We start from the raw sequence: 26,862 nt of genomic DNA, 5'->3' as shown, positions 1-26,862 counted from the left end.
ATTCCCCCCAGGTGGAAGTGAGGACCTGGCATTACCAAGCTTTGACATTTTCAAGAGAAGCCGGGCATCTAGATTTTAATGGGTAAAAGATATTGCCAATTTAAAAAGATTGGCAACCAATTTAAATTTCTAAAACAATACTGGGTGGACTGGTTACAGCCTGTGGCACCACAAGAGAACAATCTCTGCTTTTGTCTGGTGCCCAGGCTCCTGAGAGACACCAGGCCAGGCCCTGGCAAGAGAGGGGAGAGTGGGTATGCGACAGCGTCTGCCTGAGCTGGTCCCATCCACACGCCTGCAGCCTGGCTCTCCTCTGCTTTTTCTGTTTCTTTCCAGCCCAGTGGTTCTGCCTGGGCCTTTCTGCCTCCAGGGCCGGGGAGGCTGCTTGAGTGTGCCCCTCATCCTCTGCAACGGTTGACTGCCCTGAGCCAATGCAGGCAGTGCCGAAGGACCCAGTCCACTCACACATTCTCAGACAGCTCTGCGCACAGTGACTGGGGCCAGCTCTTGAGTCTTGGCATCCCACGGCAGGTGGCAGTGCCTTTCCAGGGGCTAGAACAGGCCCTTCCCCACAAAATCACAGGCCTTCAGCAGCAGAGGCGCCCTCTGCCTGCAATGACGATGGTCACATCACAGCGTGGACAATGTGTTGGGCATCAAATACCAGATCTCAAAAGGGGAAGGGGGGTGGGTCACAGAATGGAGGAAAAACTTACAGAATGAACATCCCAGGACCATGTCTTAGTAACCTCTGACCAGCACAGAGTGGGTTCTAATAAATACTGCTGAATCGATACTTTGCCGTCTTGCTTGAAATGAGAAAATTAGGATGGACAACCTCACCCCTCAACTGCAGCAGCTTCGTTCCTTCTTGAACTATCTACCTGCCAACCCTAGATGCCCGCTGAGAGGTCAAAAGGGAGCAGGAGTGGCAAGACTTCCCCTCCCGCCCCTAAGCCCATCCTTCTCTGCAGATTTGACACACTGCACACTCCACCTGTCCTGGCTGACGGTGACCCAAGAGCATCCTTGCCCCTGAGGCTGGGCATGAGGTCCACGTCTGGTAGAAAGGTCCCAGCACTCAGTCACGGCTTCATTCTACCACAGATGGACTGACAAGTCAACCTTCTGATGCAATTCCCAGAGACCTCAGGATCCTGCCTGTGTGTAGAGTCCTAGCCCAGGACATTCACTTCCTCTCAAGGACATCACACTCATCCCTTCCCGGAAAACCATTTTAATTATAATAGCTTACACAGGCTGCAGAGAGGGAGACACAGAGCCGGACCTGACGGGCTGTGCTTTCAAAGCTGCGCAGTCTCCTTCCAGGCGCTGAACAGGTTAACAAGAGTTCTAAGAGGCCCCAGGCCTCCAACCACAAAGGCAGAGAAGTTAGCCCCAGAAAGCTGACAGGGGAAGGCAGGGAGGCTGAGAGTGCTTGGTGTTCGACAGATGAGGGTTGTGGTGGGAGGAGTATGGAGTCACACAGAGGCTCCACTCAGCAAGGCCTCTGGCCAGGGGCTATGTTTAAGGCTGGGGTCAGGCAGAGGTGGGAGCTGCAGGGGAGAGAAGTCTGGCCGGCAAGCCCCAAGGGAAGGACAAAGGCACTGGGGCAGACGTGACCGTGGACAACAGCAGTGCAGGCAGGGCCCCTACAACGCTACAGCAAGCAAGGCCATCCACGAAGCTCAGGGACTTGGCCTCTGCACAAAAGCATCTCCCAGCCAGAAGTTGGAGCCAGAGCCCCAAGCCCAGCCCTGCCCCCTAACAGAATGTGGATGTGGGGCTGGGTCAGCATGTGGCCCCACCATCTTTAGCTCAGTGGCAGTTCTGACAGCTTGGGTGGCAAGGAATCCCATTTACCCTGCAGCGGCAACCCCCGCTGGTGTCTCCTGGGCCCTAGAGGATGGGAGGAAGAGAAAAGAATGTCAGCGCAGTGCAGAGAGACTGCCCCCACAGCCGAGCACTCTCCCACCCCGGGCCTTTGCCTCTGCAGGTCCTCCTGCAAGAATGGCCTTGTCGGCCTCAGCTACCTGATGGAGAGTCACTGAGGCCTTTTCTGGGCTCCCACAGCGCTCAGTCTACCCACGCCTAGATCCAGGAACAGGCCAGGGAGAGGATCTGGCCACTCTGCATATTCTAGACATGTCAGCATGCAAGAGGGCAGTTTCCTCTGCCTCCACCTGTCTGAAAGTCTACCTGAATGTAACACCAGGCTCCCAATTCCAGAGCACACCCCTAATAATGACAGCTACCATCTGCAAGAGTGCTCACCAAGTGACAGGCTCTGTAAGCACTTCTCTTGCAATTTTTCCACTTGATTCTGACAACAAGCCTGAGATAAGCCCAGCTATCATCTCCATTTCACAGAGGAAATGGGGCTGACAGAGGTGAGTGGCAGCCTAATCACACAGTCAGTATGTGCCACAGCCAGGGGCCAATCCACCTCCGACTCCAGATCGAACCTTTACTTGCTGTCCTCTAGGGCAGGAGTGGGCAAACCTTTTCTGCAAAGGGCCAGTCATTTTGGGCTGGGCAGCCATACGGCCTCTGCCTCTGTAGTGTAAAAGCAACCACAGACAACATGTGAATGAATGAGCACAGCTGTGCTCCAAAGCACTTTATCTACGGACACTGAAATGTGGATTTCATGTTATTTTCACGTCACAAAATAGTCATCTTTTGGTATTTTTTCAACCATTTAAAGATGTAAAGAACATTCTTGCGGCACGGTAGCTCACGCCTGTAATCCCAGCACTTTGGCAGGCCGAGGCAGGTGGATCACCTGCGGTCAGGAATTTGAGACCAGTCTGACCAACGTGGAGAAACCCCGTCTCTACTAAAAATACAAAATTAGCTGGGTGTGGTGGCGCATGCCTGTAATCCCAGCTACTTGGGAGGCTGAGGCAGGAGAATTGCTTGAACCCGGAAGGCGGCGGACCCAGGAGGCAGAGCTTGCAGTGAACCGAGATTGCGCCCTGCACTCCAGCCTGGGCAACAAGAGCGAAACTCCGTTTCAAAAAACAAAAAATTCTTACCTCCGGAGCTGTACAAATTCAGGTGCTAGACTGGATATGGCCCCATGGGCTGTAGTTTTCCAAGCCCTCCTCTAAGGCAAACCCCACAAGGGCACCCTCTCCACACTACCACGAGCAAAGACTCACCCCAGGGCCCCAGCGTGGGCCCTTGGTGACCCAGCAGATCTCGGTGTGGCAGACGGTGCAGCGGATCCAGTCGCAGCCGTCCTTCTTCTGCACCACGATCTGGCACTGGGGGCAGCGCATGGCCTCGCCCTGCTGCAGCATCACCTGGAATGGGGCAGGCGCTGGCCTTGGGGCGGGGCTGGGGTAGTCACCCAGCCTGGCCCCTCCCCATGGTAGGGAGAAGGTGGTGACCCTCTAGAGCTGTGGAGTCTCTCCTGTGCAACTCTGCCAGGCCAGGCTCCGTCCAGCAACCCCCTCTTCATTCCTGTGGTCTCCACCCTCCACCCAGACGCTCTTCCTGACATGACCACTTGGCCTAAGTCCCACCTCTGGATGGGAGTGACAGCCAGAAGGGAGGTCAGAGCCTCCAGGGATGTGTGAGCACAGCCAGCCCTTGCTGAGAAGCCCCTAGCCCCGACCCGGATCCCAGAATTTTTTTTTTTTTTTCCTGAGACGGAGTCTCGCTCTGTTGCCCAGGCTGGAGTGTGTGGCGCAATCTCGGTTCACTGCAAGCTCTGCCTCCTGGGTCCACGCCATTCTCCTGCCTCAGCCTCCCGAATAGCTGGGACTATAGGCGCCCACCACCACGCCCGGCTAATTTTTTGTATTTTTTTTAGTGGAGACAGGGTTTCACCGTGTTAGCCAGGATGGTCTCGATCTCTTGACCTCGTGATCCGCCCGCCTCGGCCTCCCAAAGTGCTGGGATTATAGGCGTGAGCCACCGTGCCCAGCCTGGATCCCAGAATTTAAAATCCCTAGGCCTCGGCCCTGTCCCAGCCTCACCTTCAGCATCTCTGTCGTCTGCCGGGCAGCCACATCATTCTGAGCCCGCAGGGCCAGGTCCTCCTGATACTCCTTGCAGTTCATCTGCTCGTGGATGGCCTGTAGCGGGTGAGGGGCTCAAGGTGAGAAGGTTCCTCAGGGGGTTAAGAAGCTGGGAGAGGTGAGGCGCAGGGCAAGAGTCCACAAAGGCACTTAATGCCTCTAGGTGTAGTCACTGGGAGGACCTCACTTTGTAATGCATAAGCCATTTTACAGAAGAGGACACTGGTGCCAGGGAGGTGAAGTCAAGGTCACCACATATGCTAACAGCAAAATATACCTCAGCCTCCTGAGTAGCAGGGACCACTGACACGTGCTGCCACACCCAGCTTATTTAAGTTCTGATGGGCACAGAAATCCCTTATACCCCTAGGGTGGGACCCTGCATCCCTGCCAAGGGCCTTCCCGCGGTTACAGGCCCAGTGACCCCAGACTGAGCTTGCTCAGGCTGAGTCTGAGACCAGGCTCCAGACCTGTTTACCGGCTCCTCGCCTTCAACTTTTGAGATGAAGGGGCAGGGACAGGCCTAGGGGAAGGATCAGGTAGGGCTGTCTGGGTTTGGGGTCAGCACTCAGTTCAGGACAGGGGTGGAGACGTGGTATAGGGCCAGGGTCAGGGCTTAGTCTGTGACAGGTTCAGTCAGAAGCCAGGGTCAGAGCTCGGTTCAGGGTCTGGGCTGAATATGGGACCACCTTAAGTGACAAGTACAGGGTCAGGTTTGGTCAGAGGCCAAGTCTATGGACTTGGATGGCGTCAGGGCTCAATGTGAGACTGGGATTCAGTCTGTAACTGGGGTCAGACTGGTCCAGGGTCAGGGCCCCATTATGAATCACAGCTGCCTAGGTTTGAGGCTCCATCTGGAGCTGGGGCTGGGACTCCGTCTGTGGGGCCAGGGCTCGGTTCAGGCTCAAGCCACACTCTCCCACTGACATGCAGCTCTAAGTCATGATTAGCAGGCCAGTGTCACAGCTCCCTTCCCAGGAGAACAAGCACTGCAGTGTGGTGAGCTCCAGGCAAGATGACAGTGACTAGGCAGGATGAGTCCCTGGCCCCACCTTGCAGAGCAGGCAGTTGACGTGGAAACACACAGGGCAGGTGAACTCATTGACATCATCCTCAAAGAAGCACCATCCCTTGCAATCTGGGGTCTTGCAATGGTAGCTGAAGGCACTGCGGTTTTCAGCAATGGAGATGCCCAGGTCTAGAAATCGCTGGTAATCCTCAGGGGTCAGGAGCTGCCAACACACCATGTCCTTGCTGCTCAGGATTCAGAACACCTGACATATGACCCTTGACCACCAAATACCCTCCAGAAAGCCCCCAGCCCATAAACTCCAACCCAGACCCAGGCTCTTTTCTTCATGTAATCCTCACAGTGTTGAAAAACTCCCTTCAAAGAGTGGATTTTAGGCCAGGTGTGGTGGCTTACACCTGTAATTCCAGCACTTTGGGAGGTCAATCAAGGCAGGAGGATTCCTTGAGGCCAAGAGTTTCAGACCAGCCTGGGAAATACAGTGAGACCTCATCTCTACCAAAAAATTAACAACAACAACAACAAAATAACCAGGTGTGGTGCTCACACCTGTAGTCCCAGCTACTTGGGAGGCTGGATTGTGAGGATCGCTTGAGCCCAGAAGGTCAAGGCTGCGGTGAGCCATGACTGATGCACTGCACTCCAACCTGGGTGACAGAATGAAATCCTAGCTAAAAAAAAAAAAAAAAAAAAAAAAAAAAAAAAAAAAAAGGAAAAGAAAAGTAAAAAGAAAGTGGGGGGAATTTCTAAAAGTTTTGGGGGTGGATGGTGGTGATGGTTGCACAACAGTGTGAATGTACTTAATGCCACTGAACTGTACACTTAAAAATTGGTTAAAATGGTAAATGTTATGTCTGTTTTCTCACAATAAAGAAAAGCAAATAAATAATAAGCAATGTTGGGAAAGACATGATTAAATTAGTATCCTATAAAGAAAACGTGGTACATATATACAATGGAGTACTATTCGGCTGCAAAAAAGAATGCAATCCTGTCATGTACAGCAACACGGAGGAACTGGAGGTCACTGTGTTAAATGAAATAAGCCAGGCACAGACAAACAAACATTACATGTTCTCACTTATTTGCAGGTGCTAAAAATCAAAACAACTGAACTAACGAGGACAGACAGTAAAAGGATGGTTACCAGAGGCTGCAAAGGGTAGTGGGGCATGGCAGGGGAGTGGGGATGGTAAATTGGTACAAAAAAATAGAATAAGACCTAGTATTTGATAGCACAACAGACTATGGTCAATAATTTAATTGTACATTTTATAATAACTAAGACAGTATAACTGGATTGTCTGTAACACAAAGGATAAATGCTTGAGGGGATGGATTCCCCATTCTCCATGATGTGATTATTACGCATTGCATGCCTGTATCAAAGTATTTCATGTACCCCAGAAATATATACACCAACTATGTACCCGCAAAAATAAAAATTAAACAAACTAGTATGCTAGTACACAGCACTGAGAAAGCAATGTGGCAATAACATTTCAACCATCCCAAACTTTTCTGACCCTCTGGTACCCATCCCACTTCTTTAACTTTATCCCAAGAAAATAATATATAAGATGCACCAGCCAGGAACGGTGGCTCACGCCTGTAATCTGAACACTCTGGGAGGCCAAGGTGGGCAGATCACAAGGTCAGCAGTTCAAGACTAGTCTGGCCAACATAGTGAAACCCCATCTCTACTAAAAATACAACAATTAGCTGGGCATGGTGGCGTCTGCCTGTAGTCCCAGCTACTCGGGAGGCTGAGGCAGGAGAATTGTTTGAACCTGGGAGGTGGAGGTTGCAGTAAGCCGAGATTGCACCACTGTACTCCAGCTTGGGCAATAGAGTGAGACTTCGTCTCAAAAAAAAAAAAAAAAAAAAAAAATACACCATGCAAAACATTCCTTGAAGGAGTATTACAAACTGAGAAACTAGAACTAAGAGGTATAAACAGTATATGTGCTATTGAGATTTGTCATAATCTTTAGAAAAATTCTATAGCAAAATAACAAAAGCTAAAGCTATTGTATCCATGCTGGTTACAATGAGGCAGAAATCATGCCTATGTTATATGTAACAGTGGCTGGTGGTTACGAGAGTTACTTTGTTAAAATTTACCTGACTGCATACTTACAATGAGTACATTTTATTGTGTGCAAAGTATACTTAAGTAAGTTGACTTAAAAAATCATATCTGGCTGGGCACAGTGGCTCACGCCTGTAATCCTAGCACTTTGGGAGGCCGAGGTGGGTGGATCACCTGAGGCCAGGAGTTCAAGACCAGCCTGGCCAACATGGTGAAAACTCATCTCTACTAAAAATATAAAAATTAGTTGGGCATGGTGGTGTGTGCCTGTAATCCCAGCTACTCGGGAGGCTGAGGCAGGAGAACTGCTTGAACCCGGGAGACAGGTTGCAGTGGGTTGAGATCGCGCCACTGCACTCCAGCCTGGATGACAGAGGGAGACTTCATCTCAAAAAAGAAAAAAAAAAAAAAAATTTGCTCAGAGATACTGAAGGAAATAGGATAAAATGCAATTGGAGGATTTCCTACGTTTGTGGGTGATTTTCTCTCTGATTTCTGCTCTGGTTCTATGTGGTGAGGCATTATTTTTGTTTTTGTAAAAACAACCTCCACTACATTACTTGGCTGATCCCTGCCCCCTTCTCTCTGTCACACTGACCATTTTCTGAGACTCACGTCAACTCCAGTGGGGCTCCAGGGAAGTTCATGCAGCCCTTTGGCATGAACCCTGGCCCCAGCATAATGCCCCTTGGCTGGGGTGGACTGCACAGGGAAACCTCTAAGCAAATGGCTATGGGTGCTGGGGACATATGGAATGACTGGTCATGAGGTCTCTCCAGGCCAGAGCGAGGGAGCCTCAGCAACCACCCAGAGACAACAGAGAAAAATCGGGCTGCTCTTGATATCAGAGCTGTGAACTCCCAAAGTTCTACCCTTTCTGCCTCCCCCTTTTCCCCTGGGGCAGAACCTCTTGGGCTCCATAAACACTTGGTGAAGTTGGGAGTATTCTCAGAAACAGGGGCATAGGAGAGAGGCAGGGGGGACAGAAATAAAGAGATCTAGTGTATGTGTTTTGTGGGGGTCTCCCATTTGGGCCTCAGCTGCCATGTTTTGGCCTGGGAAGCCACAGTGCCCAAGTCTGGGAAGGTCATTTCCCAGCAGTTTGAAAACCATGCATGAATCAAGCCCAACTGTCTACTTTTCAGATGAGGAAATGGAGGCCCACAGAAGGGAAACAACTTGCTCAAGATCACCAGCAGTCAGGCAGAGAACCTGCTAATGAATTCACGAAGAGCACCTGCGGCAAGCACACACATACGCAGACACACATAACGCTGTGACAGACTGGCGGAGTGGTGACTCCAATTTGTTTCTGTCTCCCCGATTCCACACTTTTGGGTGGTCCCTTCCCAATGGACTCTGCTTGAGCATGGGACTTGCTTTGGCCAATGGGACAGTGTCAAGTGAGAAATGAGCAGACTTAGAAAGTACTCATGCAGGCCGGACGCGGTGGCTCACGCTTGTAATCCCAGCACTTTGGGAGGCTGAGGCGGGCGGATCACGAGGTCAGGAGATCGAGACCACGGTGAAACCCCGTCTCTACTAAAAATACAAAAAATTAGCTGGGCGCGGTGGCGGGCGTCTGTAGTCCCAGCTACTCGGAGAGGCTGAGGCAGGAGAATGGCGTGAACCCGGGAGGTGGAGCTTGCAGTGAGCCGAGATCGTGCCACTGCACTCCAGCCTGGGCGACAGAGCGAGACTCCGTCTCAAAAAAAAAAAAAAAAAAAGAAAGTACTCATGCACTGGGGCTCCCCATGGCTGCTCTTGGAACCCCGAGACCACCATGACATGAGAAGGCCCAGGCAGCCTGCTGGTGGGTGAGACACTGAAGTGGAAGGAGGCCCCAGTCATCCCAGTCATCACAGATGAGACCATTATAAACCAGGCCACCACGGCTGACCCACCAGCTAGGCCCAGGTGAAATCAGCGAGGCTCTGCCCAGACCAGAAGAACCATCCGGATAAGTCCAACCCAAATTATAGTCATCCCTCGGTATCCAGAGAGAATTGGTTCCAAGATCCCTGCAGATACCCAAATCCATGGATGCTCAAACCCTTATATAAAATGGTGCAGTATTTGCATACAACCTACCAACATCCTCCCATACACTTTAAATCATCTGTAGATTATTTATTTACAATACCTAATATAACATAAATGTTATACAAATAGTTTATGCTGTATTGTTTTTTAAATTTGTTTTTTATTGTAATTTTTTTTGTTTTTTTTTTTTTAAGAATATGTTCTATCCACTGTTGTTGAATTCTCCATTGTGGTACCCACAGATACAGAGGGCCAACTCTCCTAACTTGCAGATTTATGAGCTAAATAAACGACTGTTGTTTTGAGCCTGCAGTGATTTGTTACACAGTAAGCGCTAACAACAACAAAGCCTGACTATGTGACAAGCACTACTCTAAATATATTTTTTGAGACGGAGTTTCGCCCTGGTTGCCCAGGCTGGAGTGCAATGGCGCAATCTCAGTTCACCACAACCTGTGCCTCCCAGGTTCAAGCGATTCCCCTGCCTTAGCCTCCCGAGTAGCTGGGATTACAGGCATGCACCACCACACCCAGCTAATTTTCTATTTTTAATAGAGACAGGGTTTCTCCATGTTAGTCAGGCTGGTCTCGAATTCCTGACCTCAGGTGATCCACCCGCCTTGGCCTCCCAAAGCGGTGGGATTACAGGAATAAGCCACTGTGCCTGGATGTACTACTCTAAATTCTATACACATATCCTCTACTGTAATCTTTGCAATCCTGGAAATAGAAGCTGTAACTCTGACTCTAACAGAGATGAGATAGAGGCATACAGAGGTTAAATATCTGACTTGTGGTCACACACCCAGGCCACCAGACTCCAGAGTTCCCTGACTAATTTTTTTTTCTTTTTTTGAGGAAAGGTCTCACTCTGTTGCCCAGGCTGGAGTGCAGTGGCACAATCACAGCTCACTGCAACCTTGATTTCCTAGGCTCAAGCAATCCTCCCACCTCAGCCCACTCATCCCAGACCCCGCCCAAGTAGCTAGGACTACAGGCGCATGCCCCCGCGCGCCTGGCTATTTTTTGAATATTTTTTGCCATGTTGCCCAGGCTGGTCTGGAACTCATGTGTTCAAGCAATCTGCCCACCTCGCCCTCCCAAAGTGCTGGGATTACAGGTGTCAGCTGCCACGCCCAGCCGAGTCCCTGACTCTTAACAACTCTGCTGTCCTTCCTTCATAGATGTGGTTTCTTGACTAGCTACTCCCCTCAATTCTTTTTCTGCTTGGGGTCTCAGCACCCCACATGGACAAAGCTCTTAAAAAATGTCTGGGGGCGCTGAGGATGAATGATCACTTAAGCCCAGGAGTTTGAGACCAGCTTGGACAACATAGTTGAGACCCCATCTCCAAAAAAAAAAAAAAAGAAAAGAAAAGAAAAGAAAGATGTCTGCTGTCTGCTCAGGGCCCAGTTCCTTAGGACTTGGGGTATGTCTCCCACCCCGAGGCCTTACCGCCTTGATCTCTCTCTCCAGCAGCTTGCCCGAGCACGAGTAGGTGTTGTCAATGAAGGGGCAGGAGACCTCCGCCTCCTGGCTGTTGCGGATGGTGCCCTGCAGGCACTCCCTAGGGGAGGGGAGGGGAGAAGAGTTAGGATCATAGAAACCCCCTCCACTGCGGACTCCACCCCTCACATGGCAAGGCCTGACCCCAGGGGCCTCAGTCAGTCACCCCAGGTGGACTTCTCCTCAATATCCCCTTCCTTCCCATCCCTCTCACCAACCCATCACCAAGGCCTCCACCCTGTCTCCATACTGCCGCTCTGATTCTCTGGTCCAGACCCCACATCCCCCACCTGGGTGACTCCAGGAGCCTCCTCGCTGGGCTCCCTGTATCCATCTGGCCCCTAAAGTCTATCTCAGAACAGCAGCCATGTCTCCCCAGTGACCCCCATCCCACCCAGAACAAATCCCAACTCCTTACCGCTGCTCACGGACCCAACACCTCTCTATCCTGCTCTCCGACTCCCCCCTTCATCCCTCTGCTCCAGCCACCAAGAGACCTCCTCAGTCTCCTCCAACAGGCCAGGCCCACACCTACAGCAGGCCTTCGGGTCCCTGCTCTGGGGCTACCTCCTTGGAAGCTTCCAGACCACCCTCTCCGGGAAGGACTCCTGTTGTCTCTTAATGTACTGTATGTAGCATTTGACACAATTCACAAGGACATCAACCAGTGATTATCCGATTCACATCAGCCTCTCTGCTGGAATGTAAGCTCCAGGAGGCAGGCACGGAGCCTGTCACCCAGGGGCTGCTCCCCAAGGGTCCGCTGTGGTGAGTGGGTCTGTGTTCCCCACATCCGGGGTGGAAGGGCAATGACAGGAGACTCAGAAACTGGCAGATGCCCACAGCGAGGCTGAGAGCAGCGTGGCTGCAGGAGCCTGGGCGGTGAAAGGTAGAGGGGAAGGGAGGCTCTGGAGTCTCCACCCATGCCTGCGTACACGTCTAGGCTGCTTCTCTTATGAGCCATGTGGCCTTGGGTAAGCTGCTGGGCCTCTCTGTATCTCAGGTTCCTCATCTGCAAAATGGGGAGACGGAGCCTACCTCGTAGGTTTTCGCGGGCGTCCAATGAGGTATCAGAGCACAGGGCCCCACCCACGTCCAGCCCTGCGTAATTGGCGGCTTTGATAAAGCTGCATTGCCGGGGGTGGGATTGGGGGCCGCACCTGCAGAAGGTGTGCAGACACTCACGCAGCACCACGGCCTCGCCGGGCGCCAGCACCGAGTAGCACACGGGGCACTCGGCGGGCTCGGTGTTCAGCACCAGGCTCCTCTGGTCCAGCTGGACGTGCTGCAGGTAGTTCCCCTCCTGCTGCTGCTGCTTCCGCTGGGCACACGGGGCGGGGCCACGGGGCGGGTCAGGGCCTCGGGGTAGGGTCAGACCACGAAGGGGGAAGGGCCAGGGGGCGTGGCCAGGACTGGGTCAGACCAGCAACAGGCAAAGCTGGGAGCCAGTCGGGATCGCGGATCGGGGATCAGGGATGGGGGTGGGCAGGAGAAGGCAGGTTGGGAGGGGCGGGGCTGGGAGCGAGGCCAGGTGGAGGTGGGGAAGCCAAGGGAGGGGAGGCCGGCCAGGTAGCCAGGGAAGGCGCCAAGAGAGGGAGCAATGGCAGCAGGGTAAGGAAGGGGGCTGGGGTCTGAGTGGTGAGTCAGGTAGCAGGGCAGGGCCCGGGCCAGGGCTGGTGAAGTGACAAAGCCGGGGAGCTGAGACGGGAACAGGAGTGGGGTGGCCAGGGGCAGCACTGGGTCCAAGGGGAATGCAGGTGGGGCCAGGGGTGAGATCAGAATAGGGAGCACTCGGGGGTCAATGTCTGTGTCATTAGTGCGTGCGTCACGATGGGGGCAGGGGAGGGCTAAGAAAGGCGCAGGACCGGGGTCGGGGGTCATCTCCCTAGGGAGCAGTGAGGGGCCAGGCTCTCAGGAAGTCAGGGGTGGGCCAAGCCCGAGAGGGAAGAGGTCAGGAGTAGGAGAGTCCAGGGTGAGGTCACGGCGAGGTGGAGCAGGATTAGGTCACAGACAGGTGGGGGTGAGGTCCGAGCTGAGGTGTGGTCATGGCTAGGGTGCTGGGGTCATAGCCAGCCATACTTGTGTGGTGTGTCAAAGCTGGGGATGGAGCCACAGCCCACGTGGGAGTGGGGCATGTGAACCTGGATGTGCGCCACAGCCAGGGAGCGGGTCTCAGCCACAGGGTGACCTTAGGGAGGGCAGGTCACAGCCAGGTGCAGGGTCACTGCCAGCAGCATGGTTGGGAGGGGCAAGGCAGTAACGGAGAGGAGCGGCAATGCGCAGGTGTCTCCCTTTCTGGCCTACACCTCCCCCGTGCGGTCTGCAGGTGTCTGTCCAGGGACTTCCGCGCCCACCTGCTGGTACTGACGCAGCGCCTCCTCCTCGCCCGCCAGGCGCGCTCGCTCCTCCTCGTCGGGCTGGTATGAGGCGGGGACCTGGTAGGCCTCGGGGCGCGCCCGGCAGCACATCTCACAGCCAGGCCGCGTGGGCTTGTTGATGAAGGTGCACCCGGGGCATTGCCAGCCCACCTGGGAGCAGAGGGTGCTGTGAGCCGGACTGGGCAGGGTGGGGCAAGGGAGGGGCACAGAAGAGGATACTCAGGCCAAGGACAGCTTACAGGTGGAGGCTCAGGCACTGCATCTGGCTGCCCCCGTCCGGGTTCCCGGGGGACCCCGGGATTTGGGGGGCCTGGCTCCAGAGGGCCCCGCGGCTGCAGCGTGAGGTCCTTGAAGCCCAGATCTGTGGAGGAGGGTTAAAGGGTGGTGGTTCCACGCGGCCCACTTCGTCCACACCCATGGGGGTGGGTCTCCCTGAGCCAGCCAGGCAGACCCTCCCCCATCCTCTCCCTCCTCCCTGGGGGTATCTCCAGCTTCCATCTGGCCAAGTGGGCATCCTGGCTCCCCCAGGGTCAGGGTCCCTATTCCACTGACAAATGCTTCTATGTCCTCTGAGCTTCAAAATCCAGCATAACACCTGCCCTTCTGTGCCTCCTGAAGGATGCACCAAGAGGGACCCAAGAGCACCGCTGAGGCGGTCCTGCCAAAATGGCGACTCGATCCATTCCGGAGGAAACATCAGCCCCCAGACCCCGCCAGAAAAAAGAAACTGGCCTGGACTCTTTGAAAGGGACTGAGACATGACAGCGGAATGCCAAGTCTTTCGCTATAAATGACAATAGTGGGACAACTGGTAAAATCTGAGGTAAGATCTGTAGACTGGATACTAGTACTGTATCAGCGTTAGTTTCCTGAGTTGGATTGTTATACCTAGTAATGTAAGAAAATGACCTTTCTTTTCAAGGAAATGCACACTGAATTATTTAGGGGAAAGAGACATCATGTCTGCAACTTACTCTCAAAATGGTTCAGAAAATAAAATAATTTTATATAGAAAGAGAATGATAAAAGAAAGCAAATGTGGTAAAACCCACATGAAAGGTACACGGGAATTCTTTATATACTACTTTGTAAAATTTGGCAACGTTTCTGTAGGTCTGAAACATTTCAGAAGTTAAAAATTAAGAATAAACACTAGTTGGCTGGGCGCGGTGGCTCACGCTTGTAATCCCAGCACTTTGGGAGGCCGAGGCGGGCGGATCACGAGGTCAGGAGATCGAGACCACGGTGAAACCCTGTCTCTACTAAAAATATAAAAAAAAAAAAAATCAGCCGGGCGTGGTGGCGGGCGCCTGTAGTCCCAGCTACTCAGAGAGGCTGAGGCAGGAGAATGGCGTGAACCCGGGAGGCGGAGCTTGCAGTGAGCCGAGATCGCGCCACTGCACTCCAGCCTGGGCGGCAGAGCGAGACTCCGCCTCAAAAAAAAAAAAAAAAAAAAAGAATAAACACTAGTTATCATCACCATCATACCCAATTTATGATTTTAGCAAACTGGGTAGCAGATAGGAGCAACCTTGCCCAAGGTCACACAGCTGGGAATGCCAGAGCCTGGATGGAGTCTGCCCCTCCCCATGCCAGCTGTTCTCATGATGGGTCCCTGAAATGCTCCCTCCCATGTGTCTCAGGTCCTCTCTTCGCCACTTGGATAGGGTCCTCTGGGTGAGTCCCTGACTAAAAACCCAGGGGCTCTGCCCCTGCTTGCCCTATGCCCTCAAGTGAGTCCAGGGCCCCCGCTGGGTCCTGTGGTGCTCAGGGCAGAGCCTCACCTTCCAGCATCCGCAGCTGCCGCTCCCGCTGCAGCTCCTGAGGGTTGAGGGAGGTGTTGCGGGCTGACAGCAGATAGAGGTAGGCACTGTCCCCATTCTGCCGCACCCCATGGGAGTGCAGGGTCTCCTGGTCTCGTGCCAGCCGCTGCCCAATCACCCACTGCTGCAAGACTGGTGGGAAGCCATAGTCCAGAAAAACCTGGTGGGGGCAAAGAGAGGGAGAGTGGGAAGGGAGGGCCAGAGGAGGGAGAGGAAGCAGGAGTGAAAGGGAGAGCCTCCACCCCAGTGTCATGCTCAGCCTCCTCACTCACCATGTCCTTGAGGGACGCCACTGTCATATCAGGGCGCACTGTGAGCCAGATGGTGACGGTGTGCATCTGAGCATCCTCCACGCTCACCCACAGCCTGCAGAGAACAGCAGGGGCTCAGCATGGGCTCTGGCCAGGGGTCCAGCCTCAGCCACCGGCTACAGACATGTACATATTTGCACACAGGCGCATGGCCATGCACACACACACACACACACACACAACCCCCAGTCTGGGGTAGGCCCCACCCATGCTTCTTCCTTTATTAAAACCCACCAGTTAGGCCCCTCCAATGGCTCCACGCTACTCTTAGAATCAACTCATGGCAGCACACGAGGGCCTCCATGATCTGACGCCTCCCTGACCTCTCCAACCTCTTCTATCTTCTCTCCCCTGCTCCTTAGTCAAACCACCAAAAGTTGTCGTTAACTATGTGCTAAGACTATTTAATGCACTTAATGTGTATTAACTCATTTAATCCTCTCAACGAACCCATCAGACAGGTACTGCTGTATCCCGGTTTTACAGATAAAAATGTGAGGCACAGATAGGTTACAGTGACTCTGCCAAACTAAGCAACTAATAACTGTTGGAGGCAGGATTCATTTGTATGTATTGATTTAATTTTAAGACATAGACTCTCTTTCTGTGGCCCAGGCTGGAGGGCAGTAGTGCTACCTTGGCTCACTGCAGTGTCAACCTCCTGGGCTCAAAGGATCTTCCCATCTCAGCCTCCCAAGTAGCTGGGACCACAGGCTCATGCCACCATGCCTGGCTAATTTTTTAAGTTTTTGTAGAGACAGGGTCTCACTATGTTGCCAAAGCTGGTCTTGAACTCTTGGCCTCAAGTGATCCTCCTGCCTTGGCCTCCCGAAGTGGGATTACAGGAGTAAGCCACTGTGTTCAGCCAGAGGCAGGATTTAAATCCACATGGTATTATTCCAGAGAAAGTGGTTTTAACTTTCTTGAGGATCCTCCAACATGTTTGGAAAACCAAAAGCATGAAAAGATGAAAAAACAGAACCGACCCCAAAGGAAACACAGATCATTTAGGGTATGGAACAATAAGCAACAGTAAAGTCTAACTAGTACCTTCAGAGAGATTTGGGAAAACATTGCTTTCAGAAAGCAAGAAAAGGCATGAAGCAACCAAAAAATGAGGAAGAGTTCCTGCACATTAAAAGTGACTGCTGAATCCCAGCACTTTGGGAGGCCAAGGTGGGTGGATCACGAGGTCAGGAGATCAAGACCATCCTGGCTAACACGGTGAAACCCCGTCTCTACTAAAAATACAAAAAAAAATTAGCCAGGCGCCGTGGCGGGCACCTGTAGTCCCAGCTACTCAGGAGATTGAGGCAGGAGAATGGTGTGAACCTGGGACACGGAGCGTGCAGTGAGCCAAGATCGCGCCACTGCACTCTAGCCTGAGCAACAGAGTGAAACTCTGTCTCAAGAAAAAAAAAAAAAAGTGACTGCTGACTAACTGAACCTTTATCGGTAACTACCAGTTACAGGAAAAACGGGAAATAGTAAATGACACCATGATAGTTTGGGTATTTGTCCCTGCCCAAATCTTATCTTGAACTGTAATCCTCAGTGTTGAAGGTGAGGCCTGGTGGGAGGTGTTTGGGCCATAGGGGCAGCTCCCTCACAGCCTGGTGCCGCTCTCACTGTAGTGACTTCTCGCCATACTGAGTCTTCGTGAGATCTGGCTGTTGTAAAGTGTGGCACCTCCCCCCCAACTCTCTCTCTTGCTCCCTCTCTCACCATGTGAAGTGCCTGCTCCCGCTTCAGTAAAAGCTCACTGAAGCCTCCCCAGAAGCCAAGCAAATGTCAGGACCATGCTTCCTATACCACCTGCAGAACTGAGTCAATTAAACCTCTTTTCTTTATAAATTATCCAGTCTCAGATATTTCTTTATAGCAATGCTAGAGTGGCCTAATACATACCATGAAGAGGCAATGGATAGATCCAGAATATGGGGAAAATTCTAGAGGTCAAAAGACCAGGTTTCTTTTAAAAAAAAAACACTAGTGGCATAAAAATAGAGGAGAATAAAAGGGACTTAAGACATATTAAGAAATGCTATGTGTAGATCTTGTTTGGCTCCTGATTTGAAGAAACGAATTGTAAAAAGCACTAATGAAATAGGAAAATTTGAGTATAAACAGGGCATTAGCGGATTTTAAGGAATTCTTATTCCTTTTCTAAGGTGTGATAGTAGTATGAGGGGTTTTGTTTGTTTTTGTTTTTTTTGAGACAGGGTCTCACTTGTCACCCAGGATGGAGTGTAGTGGCATGATCTTGGCTCACTGCAGCTTCAATCTTCTGGACTGAGGTGATCCTCCCACCTCAGCCTCCTGGGTAGCTGGGACTAGAGGGGCACACCACCATGCCCAGCTAATGTTTTGTAGAGACAAGGTTTCACTATGTTGCCCAGGATGGTTTTGAACTCATGGGTTCAAGCAGTCCACCTGCCTCAGCCTCCCAAAGTGCTAGGATTACAAGCATCATCCACCATGCCCGGCCAAGTCCTAATTTTTGGAAGACACATACTAAAGTATTTAAGGATAAAATAATATCTTTAAAGGATAAAATAATTTGTTTAAAAGCAGTCCAGAAAATGCTCTCAAAATTCTTCGGGTAAACAATTTGAATACCCAGTCAACTATCAATGAATTGAGAGAGCAAAATGTAGAAATTTTTAAACATGCAAAGACTCTAAAAGTTTACCACATTTTCCACATGAAAAGTTCTTGAAAAACAAAAATAGATGAGTCTGATACAGGAGAATAGAAGAAAAGTAAAAAATGAAAAGGACTGGATCTTAACCCCAAAATGTTCTTCCAGCAATAAGGGTTTTGAAACATAAAAGTGCATATGGTTTCAACTGCACTAGTTATTCTATAGTGAATAATATTTCCATAATCAAAATACTATAAATCCTTTGTAGTAGTGTTACACTTTTAGAATCAGCCTAGAGGCAAAGCAAAAAGGCCTTAATTATGTTAGAAAACAAAATTTTTTAAAGCTATAATCTTTTTTTTTTTTTTTTTTTTTGAGACGGAGTCTCGCTCTGTCGTCCAGGCTGGAGTGCAGTGGAGCGATCTCGGCTCACTGCAAGCTCCGCCTGCCGGGTTCACACCATTCTCCTGCCTCAGCCTCCTGAGTAGCTGGGACTACAGGCGCCCGCCACCACGCCCGGCTAATTTTTTTTGTATTTTTAGTAGAGACGGGGTTTCACTGTGTTAGCCAGTATGGTCTCGATCTCCTGACCTCGTGATCCAGCCCCCTCGGCCTCCCAAAGTGCTAGGATTACAGGCGTGAGCCACCGCGCCCGGCTAAAGCTATAATCTTAACACTATCAACAAAAAAATACAGCTGGAGCTCTTTCATCCAATGTCACATCAGGATCGCTGGTGAACAGCAGAGAATCACAAAAACAGCTGCAGACAAAGCTTAAACACTTAATGTTAACTTACATACTGTAAATGCATATTCACTGGCCAGTCTCTAGATGTACAGCCAATGGCTTTTCTCTCTCTCTTTCTTTGAGACAGGGTTTCACCTTGTCACTCAGGCATGATCATGGCTCACTGCAACCTCAACTATCTGGGGTCTAAGAATCCTCTGGTCTCAGCCTATCAAGTAGCTGGGACTACAGGTGTGTGCCACCCAGCCTGGCTAATTTTTTTATTTCTTGCAGAGACAAGGTCTCACTATGTTGCCCAGGCTGGTCTTAAACTCGAGTTCAAGCCATTCTCCTGCCTGAGCCTCCCAAAGTGCTGAGCCACCATGCCCAGTGTGAGTTTATACCTGCTAACTGGAGTTTCTCATGGATTTTTTTTTTTTTTTGTATGAACCACATCCATAATCATGATCTATAATTTCTAGTAGCAGCTTCTTTAAAGTGAGCCAGAACTTAGACACACTCCTCAAGCATCAGAGCACAGAGCCCTTCTGGATTTTTACTGTATTTCCTTACTACTGTCTCACCCAAAAGTGTTAATCTTTTTTTTTTTTTTTTTTTTTTTTTTTTTTTTTTTTTTTTGGTGATTTGTCTCCTGTCTTTTTAAAGTAATCAGCTTATTTTCACGGAAACAACTCTTTCAGTGCTCATGTTTTATTAATTAATGTAATAGCTAAGTAAACTATGTTATTACCAATAACACATACAACAGGTATCATTTGCTAGGAAGCATCAGGTCCATCGATGAGAACCCAACAGCAGGTCTGAGAGGTGCCAGTTGCCCAGAGCCTCTCAAAACTCAGGTTCTGATCCAGCAAGTCTGAGGTGGGACCTGAGATTCCCCCCATGTTGTGTGTGGTCCACAGGCCACACTTTAGTAGCAAGATGGTGGCTGACATTGTACATTTTACAAAGGAAATGCCAGTGCCAGTTAGTTAATTCAGGGGATCAAGTGGAAGTCAACTGGGAAAGTGTCCACAATGATACTTCAACAAAAAAAGTCAGGAAAAGGAAAGGTGGAAGATGAGTATATTAACTTCCTCATTTTTCATAGCAAGGAATACACAGGTACTGTCTCAAGCAATCATTTCAAGAAGTAGATATCTCAATATTTTGTTTAAAATCAAGTGGCCAATGATCTACAGATTCAATGAAATCCCTACCAAAATCCCAGTTGTTGTCGTTGTTTGCAGAAACAGACAAGCTGATCATAAAATTTATATGGAAATTCAAAAGATTTGCAATAACCAAAACAATATTGAAAAAGAACAAAAGTTGGAGAACTTGTATTTCCTGATTTCAAATACTATGAAGCTATAGTAATCAGTGTGGTACTGGCGTAAGGGCAGATATATATTATAGTTCAATGGTATAGAAATGAGAGTCCAGAAATAAGCGCTCATATTTATGGTCAATTAATTTCCAAAAAGGGTTAAGATGATTAAACAGAGGAAAACAGCCTTTTTAACAAATAATGGCAGCACAACTCAATATCCACATGCAAAGAATGAAGTTGGACCCTTACCTCACACCTTATATAAAAATTAAATCAAAATGGACCAAAGACCTAAATGTAAGAGCTAAAACCATAAAATCTTTAGGAGAAAATATAGAGGTAAATCTTCATGACCTTGGATTAGGCAATGATTTCTTAGATATGACACCAAAAGGACAAACAACAAAATAAAACATAGACTAACTGGACATCATCAAAATTTAAAACTTTTGTGCTTCAAAGGATACCATCAACAAAGTGAGAAGACAATCCACAGAATGAGAGAAAATTTTTGCAAATAATGTAGCTGATAAGGCACTTCTATCTAAAATGAATAAAGTACTCCTACAACTCAGTAATAAAAAGATAAACCCAGCTGGGTGCAGTGGCTCATGCCTGTAATCCCAGCACTTTGGGAGGCCAAGGTGGGTGGATCACCTGAGGTCAGGAGTTCAAGACTAGCCTCGCCAACATGGTAAGACCCGTCTCTACTAAAAATACAAAAATTAGCTGGTGTAGTGGTGGGCACCTGTAATCCAGCTACTCGGGAGGCTGAGGCAGGAGAATCACTTGAACCTGGGAGGCAGAGGTTGCAGTGAGCCAAGATTGCACCATTGCACTCCTGCTTGGGTGACAGAGCAAGACTCTATCTCAAAAAAAAAAAAAAAAAAAGGATAAACCCAATTTTAAAATGGGCAAAAGATGTGAATAGGCAAACCTCCAAAGAAAATACGCAAATGGCAAAAAAGTGCATGAAAACATGCTTAACATCATTTGTCATCAAATGGTTAGGAAATCGCAAATCAAAACCACAATGAGATACCTCTTCAAACTTACTAGGATGGCTATAATCAAAAAGACAAACAACAACAAGTGTTAGAGAGGATGTGGAGAAACTAGAACCCTCATACATGCTGGTGGGAATGTAAAATGGTGCAGCCACTTTGGAAAACTGTCTGGCATTTCTTCAAAAGGTTAAACATAGAGTTACCGTATGACCCAGCAATTCCACTGCTAGTGTGTACCCAAGAGAAATGAAAACATGTCCACACAAAAAGTTGGACACAAATGTTCACGGCAGCATTGTTTATAATAGCCAGAAAATAGAAACACCCAAATGTCCATCAACTGATTTAATGAGTAAAGATAATGAGGTATGTCCATACAATAGATTATTATTTGGCAATAAAAAGGAATAAAGTTCTGGTTGGGCATGGTGGCTCACACCTGTAATCCCAGCACTTTGAGAGGCTGAGGTGGGAAGACTGCTTAAGCCATAAGTTCAAGACCAGCCCAGGCAACAAAGCAAGACCTTATCTCTACAGATTTTTTTTTTTTTTTTTCTTTTTTTTGAGACGGAGTCTTGCTCTGTCGCCCAGGCTGGAGTGCAGTGGCGCACTCTCGGCTCACTGCAAGCTCCGCCTCCCGGGTTCACGCCATTCTCCTGCCTCAGCCTCCGAGTAGCTGGGACTACAGGCGCCCGCCACCACGCCCGGCTAATTTTTTGTATTTTTAGTAGAGACGGGGTTTCACTGTGGTCTTGATCTCCTGACCTCGTGATCCGCCCGCCTCGGCCTCCCAAAGTGCTGGGATTACAAGCGCGAGCCACAGCGCCCGGCCATCTCTACAGATTTTTAAAAAATTAGCCAGGTGTGGCTGGGCGCGGTGGCTCACGCCTGTTAATCCCAGCACATTGGGAGGCAGAGGCGGGCAGATCACGAGGTCAGGAGATGGAGACCATCCTGGCTAACACAGTGAAACCCCATCTCTACTAAAAATACAAAAAATTAGCTGGGCGTGGTAGTGGGCGCCTGTAGTCCCAGCTACTCGGGAGGCTGAGGCAGGAGAATGGCGCGAACCTGGGAGGCAGAGCTTGCAGTAAGCCGAGATCGCGCCACTGCACTCCAGCCTGGAGGACAGAGTGAGACTCCGTCTCAAAGAAAAAAAAAAAAAATTAGCCGGGTGCAGTGGTACATGCCAGTAGTCCCAGGTACCTGGGAGGCCAAGGCAGGAGGACTGCTTGAATCCAGGAAGTTGAGGCTGTAGTGAGCGATGATGGCACCACTGCACTTCAACCTGGACAAGAGACGCCATGTCAAAAAAAAAAGGGGAATGAAGTTGTTAGACATGCTACAACATGGATGAATCTAGAAAACATGATCCTAAGTGAAAGAAGCCAGACACGAGAGGCCATATGTTGCATGATTCAACTTATATGAAATTTCCAGAAGGTAAATCCCTAGAGATAAAAAGTAGATTAGTGGTTGCCTAAGGTTGGGGAGTTAGGAAAGAGGTAGAGAGATGGGGACTGACTGCTGAGTACCAGGTTTCTTTACAGGATGATGACAATGTTCTAAAATTGATTGTGGCAATGGTTGCACAACCTTGAATATGCTAAAAGCCATTGAACTGTATACTTTAAATGGTTGAACTGTAACGATAAATAAATGAATAAAACTGTTTTAAGAAAAACCAAATGGGACCCACCAAGAGAACCGAAAATCAGAAACCATAAAACTATTGCCTTACTATCCAGTAATGAAAAAGCACTCAAAAAAGAACCATAGACACTAATGTTTATTGAGTGCATAACACAGGCCAGGCATTGTGCAAAGTGTTTCAGCATTGAGTTTAAGTCTCCTGGAGCACAGACTGACAGTATCAATTCTCTTCCCTTCCCTTACCAACCGAACCCCTGAATTCTAGCTGAATATCTTGGCTATACAGTCTCCCCTCAAGCTGAACTGTAGCTGTGGGAATCAGTTCTGGTCCACAGGAATTAATGGAAGAAGTGTGTACAACTTTTGAGCTATGCTCTTTAGAGGAGTGTAGAGGGGTGTCTTTCTTCCCTTCCTCCTGTGATGTGATGGCTGGATGGAGCTGGAATGGCCATTTTGTACCATGAGGAATCTGGGAATGAATGGCAGAATAGTGAGAGAAGCAATATGAGCCTCTGAGGACTGTGGGGAGCAGAACCTCCCTATCTGGACTCCCTGCCATCAAATTTGTTTACGTCACTGTTCCATTTTCTTCTGTTGTATAAGGCCTAACATCCTAATACAGTACACCTCCTAACAACCCTATGAGATAGCTACTGTTACGGTCTGATTTTTAAAATGAGGACACACTGAGAGGTGAAGTGACCTGCTCTATATTTCACAGTTGATTAATGACATAACTAGGGTTAGAAGTCAAGCCTCCTGAAGCCAGAACGTGCCATTAGGAAGAACTGTTCTACAGGCAAGAATGTCCTGTCCTGCTGTCCCTGGGTTCAGGCCAGCCATGCACTCCTCACCTGATGTCCTGCGTTGAGGAGACCTCAGGCTTCAGTTGCACACTCAGGGGCACCCGTTGCTCTGCCAGCCAGATGGCACACTTCCTTGCCACCTGTTCATCCCCGCCCGCCACTGCTCGGGTGAGGCTCAGGGCCATTTCCTCTGCTGAAAGCCAGCACAGCAGGAGCCAGTTAGCACAGGGTTTATTTTCAGGAGCTGGGCGTAATGGGGTAGGAAAGGAGGCGATCGGCTCAGGGCCATTTCCTCTGCCGAAAGCCAGCACAGCAGGAGCCAGTTAGCACAGGGTTTATTTTCAGGAGCCGGGCGTAATGGGGTAGGAAAGGAGGCGATCCTTTGTGTGTGCTGCTTTCTCTGTCTTCCTGGTGAACTCCTACATATCCTTCAGCACCCAGACTAAAAGTCCCTTTCTCTGGGAGGGGTTCTCTGATATTCCCCACTCCTCCTCACACTAGGCTCATTTGGTTCTGTTTGTCCTTCATATTCCCAGGGTCCCTCATATTTCTATTCATTTATCCAACGAGCAGTTATTGAGGTCCTACTGTGTGCCATCCACTGTCCTAGGCACTGGAATCCCACAGAGATTTATAAACAGGGCCCCTCTCCTTATGGATCTCCCTGCCCAGTGGGGAGACAATGAACAAGTTTAACAAGAAAAAAAAAAAAGTCAGATTGCGATCCTTGCTAGCAGGGAAATAAACAGGTTAAGGAGACCAGGGGAGGCCTCTGGGAGGGGGTAACACTGAAGCTGAGACCTGATGGAGGAGAAGCTGCACGTGTCAAGCTCCAGTGGGGAAGAGTGGTCCAGGTGGAAAGAAGAGTAAGGGCCTTGGCCAAAAAATGGTTGGATGAGAACCGAAGGAAGCCAGTGGGGCTCCAGTAGAGTGAGCATGGCGGGGTGACTGAGGACAGATGTCCTGTGGGCCACCCAGGGGTTCTGGGTTTTGTTTGGAGAACACAGAGGAGCATGGGAAGGTTTCCAGCAAGGCAGTGACTGACTTCCGTTCTACAACCCTAGGTGCAGGGGGCAAGAGAAGAGGCAAGTACCCCTGCTTCTCAGGTCAACTGACGTCTGTCTCCCACCAGCCCAGGAGGTCTCCAAGTTCAATGCCCTGTGTCCTCTGCAAGTCCCCTATCCCCATCTCAGCAAAGAGCCAGCCCAAGGAGTTCTCAGGGCCCCAAGATGGCTCTGGAAGCCAGCAGGTACCAAAGGAGGAAACTGATGGGGAGGAGGGTAGAGGGAGGGCAGGCTAAAGCCCCCTCTCCAAGGCCCTTCTGGGCAGGCAAGGCCGGGTCCTGCGGGGCCCACTTCCCACCGGAAGTTCCCCAGCCACCTCCAGCCTGTGCCCACCTTTCTTGGTCTTCTCGTCCATCTGGCGTGGCTGCGCCCATCCCCCTGGGGGGGGCCGTGCCTCCTGGGAAATGCTACCTCCGGGTCGCCTGGGAGAGGCAGCAGACCAGGAGCAACTCAGCCAGGCCGTGTGGCCTCCGGCGCGGCCCAAGCCCTGTCTGTGCCTCGCTGTCCCCGCGGCAGTCGGGAAGCATCACACTGCCCGGTGACTAGGCCGGGATCCTGCGTGGGGCGGTGAGAGGGCAGAGGGCGCCGAGACAAGTCCGCACTGGGCGCAAGAGGAAACGGGACTAGCCGAGGTGGGGAGAAGCGGGGAAAGGACGCCCGGACACCGCCCAGCCGGGGCGTTCCAGGTCCCGGAGGACCCCCACTTGCGGGAGCGCCCCTGGCGTCCCGGGTTTCAACGCAAAGCCCTCTCTCCTCCCGGGAGGCCCCAGTTCTTCGCAAGGGGAGCGGCTTCGGCGGAAGAGAAAGTGAAAGTGGCGGCCCCGGAAGTGGGGCGGGACTGGGAGGGGGCCGGAAAAATTATCGCCTCATCCGGTACCTCCACTGCCCGGCCACCCGGCGGCGGCGGACGCCGAGTGCGGGGTCCCAGCGGTCCCGGCGCTCCTGTTTGGGGCGACCCCACCCCGTCTCCGGGGCTGATCGCGGACCCCCTGAACCCCGCCCGGCTCACCCTGAGGGCCGCACCGCAGAGCCGCAGGAAGGAGCTGGGCCGAGAGGCGGAGTGGGCGGGGCCTGGGGCCGGAGGCGGGGCCGGGGGCCGGGGGCAGGAGCAGGAACCTGAGCAGGAGCCGGAGCCGGAGCAGGGGCTGGAGGGCGGCGGGATCCACATCGTCGAGCCGCTGGGGACGGGTTAGGAGTGCGCCCTGCGAGCCCGGCGCCTGCCCACCCAAGCCTCAGGCACACCGCGGGGCAGGCCCGGTCCTTGGCTCCGTTTGCACATGAATAAACGAAGGCTCTGTTTGTTGATGACCTGTCCAGGGCCACTCAGCCGAGGTTTGAATCCAGGCCTGGCAGGCTCAGGAACCCGCCCTTACCCAGATCCGACGCTGCCTCTCATCCGTCACCGTCTGTCTTTTCGTTGAGCTGTTGGTGAAGTTTGCATTCGTCTGCCTCATGCGCCGCTTTAATTTTTCTCCCGCTCCTCGTCCCATCGATCAGCAGATCCTGCGGGCTCCACTTGCAGAATCTCATCCCTCACCTCCTCTCATCCCGCTCCAGCTCCATCAGTGCTCCATCATCTCAGGGGTCTTGAATCAGCCTCCTGGGCCTCCTTGCTTCTCTTTTTGCCCCCTACGGTCCATTTCCACCTAGCTGCCGGAGAGTCCTGTTAAAATGTAAATCAAACCCCTGCCACTCCCCGACCCAAGTACTCCCATCTCAAAGCAAAATCCGAGATCTTCCCCAGGGCTTGCAAACTGCCTCCGGATCTCTGTCTTCGTAGCTGACTGCCCTGCCCCTGCCTCGTTCCACTCAAGTCCCATTGACCTGCTGGGTCCTGGAGTAAGTCAGACACACTCCCGCCTTAGGGCCTTTGCACCTGCCATAACCCAAACGTCTGCATGGCTCGCTCCTTCCCTTTATTTTGGTCTTTACCCAAAAATCTTCCTTAGCTACTCCATCTGAAATTTCACAGACACACGTATCCAGCATTTCAAATCCGCTTTCCTGGCTTCATTTTTTTCTTCTCAGCATCTATTACTGTCTAACGGAGCATATTTTACTTATTTATTTTATTCTGGGTCTGTTTTCCTCTCCTAGAGGGCAGGGACTTTGGTTTGTTTTGCTCACTGCTGTGTTCCTGGTGTCTAGAACAGTTCCAAACACATAATGGAAGCTCCATATGTTGAATGGAAGGAATGAACCTCAGACCTTCATCTGGGATAATTTTTCTTTTGCCTGAAACACATCCCTTTAGACAATGTTTCTCAACCTTGGCTGTACATTTGAATGGCCTGGGGACGCTTTTTTTTTTTTTTTTTTTTTTTTTTTTTTTTTTTTGAGATGGAGTTTCACTCTTGTTGCCCAGGCTGCTGGAGTGCAGTGGCGTGATCATGGCTCACTACAGCCTCCAACTCCTG

General features: G+C 50.7%; 1 protein-coding gene across 4 annotated transcripts; it reads right to left on the bottom strand.

The window, feature by feature from the left end:
- Positions 1-1,221: 1,221 nt before the first annotated feature.
- On the bottom strand, positions 1,222-25,498 carry RBCK1 (RANBP2-type and C3HC4-type zinc finger containing 1). Of its 4 annotated transcripts, XM_032142657.2 has the most exons (12): positions 24,779-25,498; positions 23,430-23,574; positions 15,173-15,266; positions 14,862-15,060; positions 13,317-13,438; positions 13,054-13,227; positions 11,860-12,020; positions 10,649-10,760; positions 5,081-5,260; positions 3,987-4,085; positions 3,165-3,308; positions 1,222-1,899 (listed from the first exon to the last, which is right to left on the bottom strand). In XM_032142657.2, exons 1-12 carry the CDS (start codon positions 24,798-24,800, stop codon positions 1,819-1,821), a joined length of 1,533 nt encoding a protein of 510 aa, XP_031998548.1. In that variant the 5' UTR covers positions 24,801-25,498; the 3' UTR covers positions 1,222-1,818. The 4 variants fall into 4 exon arrangements, with proteins under 4 accessions (XP_031998548.1, XP_058288963.1, XP_058288964.1 ...); XM_058432980.1 differs by lacking the exon at positions 23,430-23,574; XM_058432981.1 differs by lacking the exons at positions 11,860-12,020; positions 23,430-23,574; positions 24,779-25,498 and having other exon boundaries at positions 15,173-15,261.
- Between the last annotated feature and the right edge of the window lie 1,364 nt (positions 25,499-26,862).

Source organism: Hylobates moloch, unplaced genomic scaffold (genome assembly GCF_009828535.3).
Source record: "Hylobates moloch isolate HMO894 unplaced genomic scaffold, HMol_V3 SCAFFOLD_21, whole genome shotgun sequence".
In the NCBI taxonomy this organism is placed as follows: domain Eukaryota; kingdom Metazoa; phylum Chordata; class Mammalia; order Primates; family Hylobatidae; genus Hylobates; species Hylobates moloch.
Note: the sequence above shows the minus strand (reverse complement) of the source record. Positions and strands in the feature narration are given on the sequence as shown.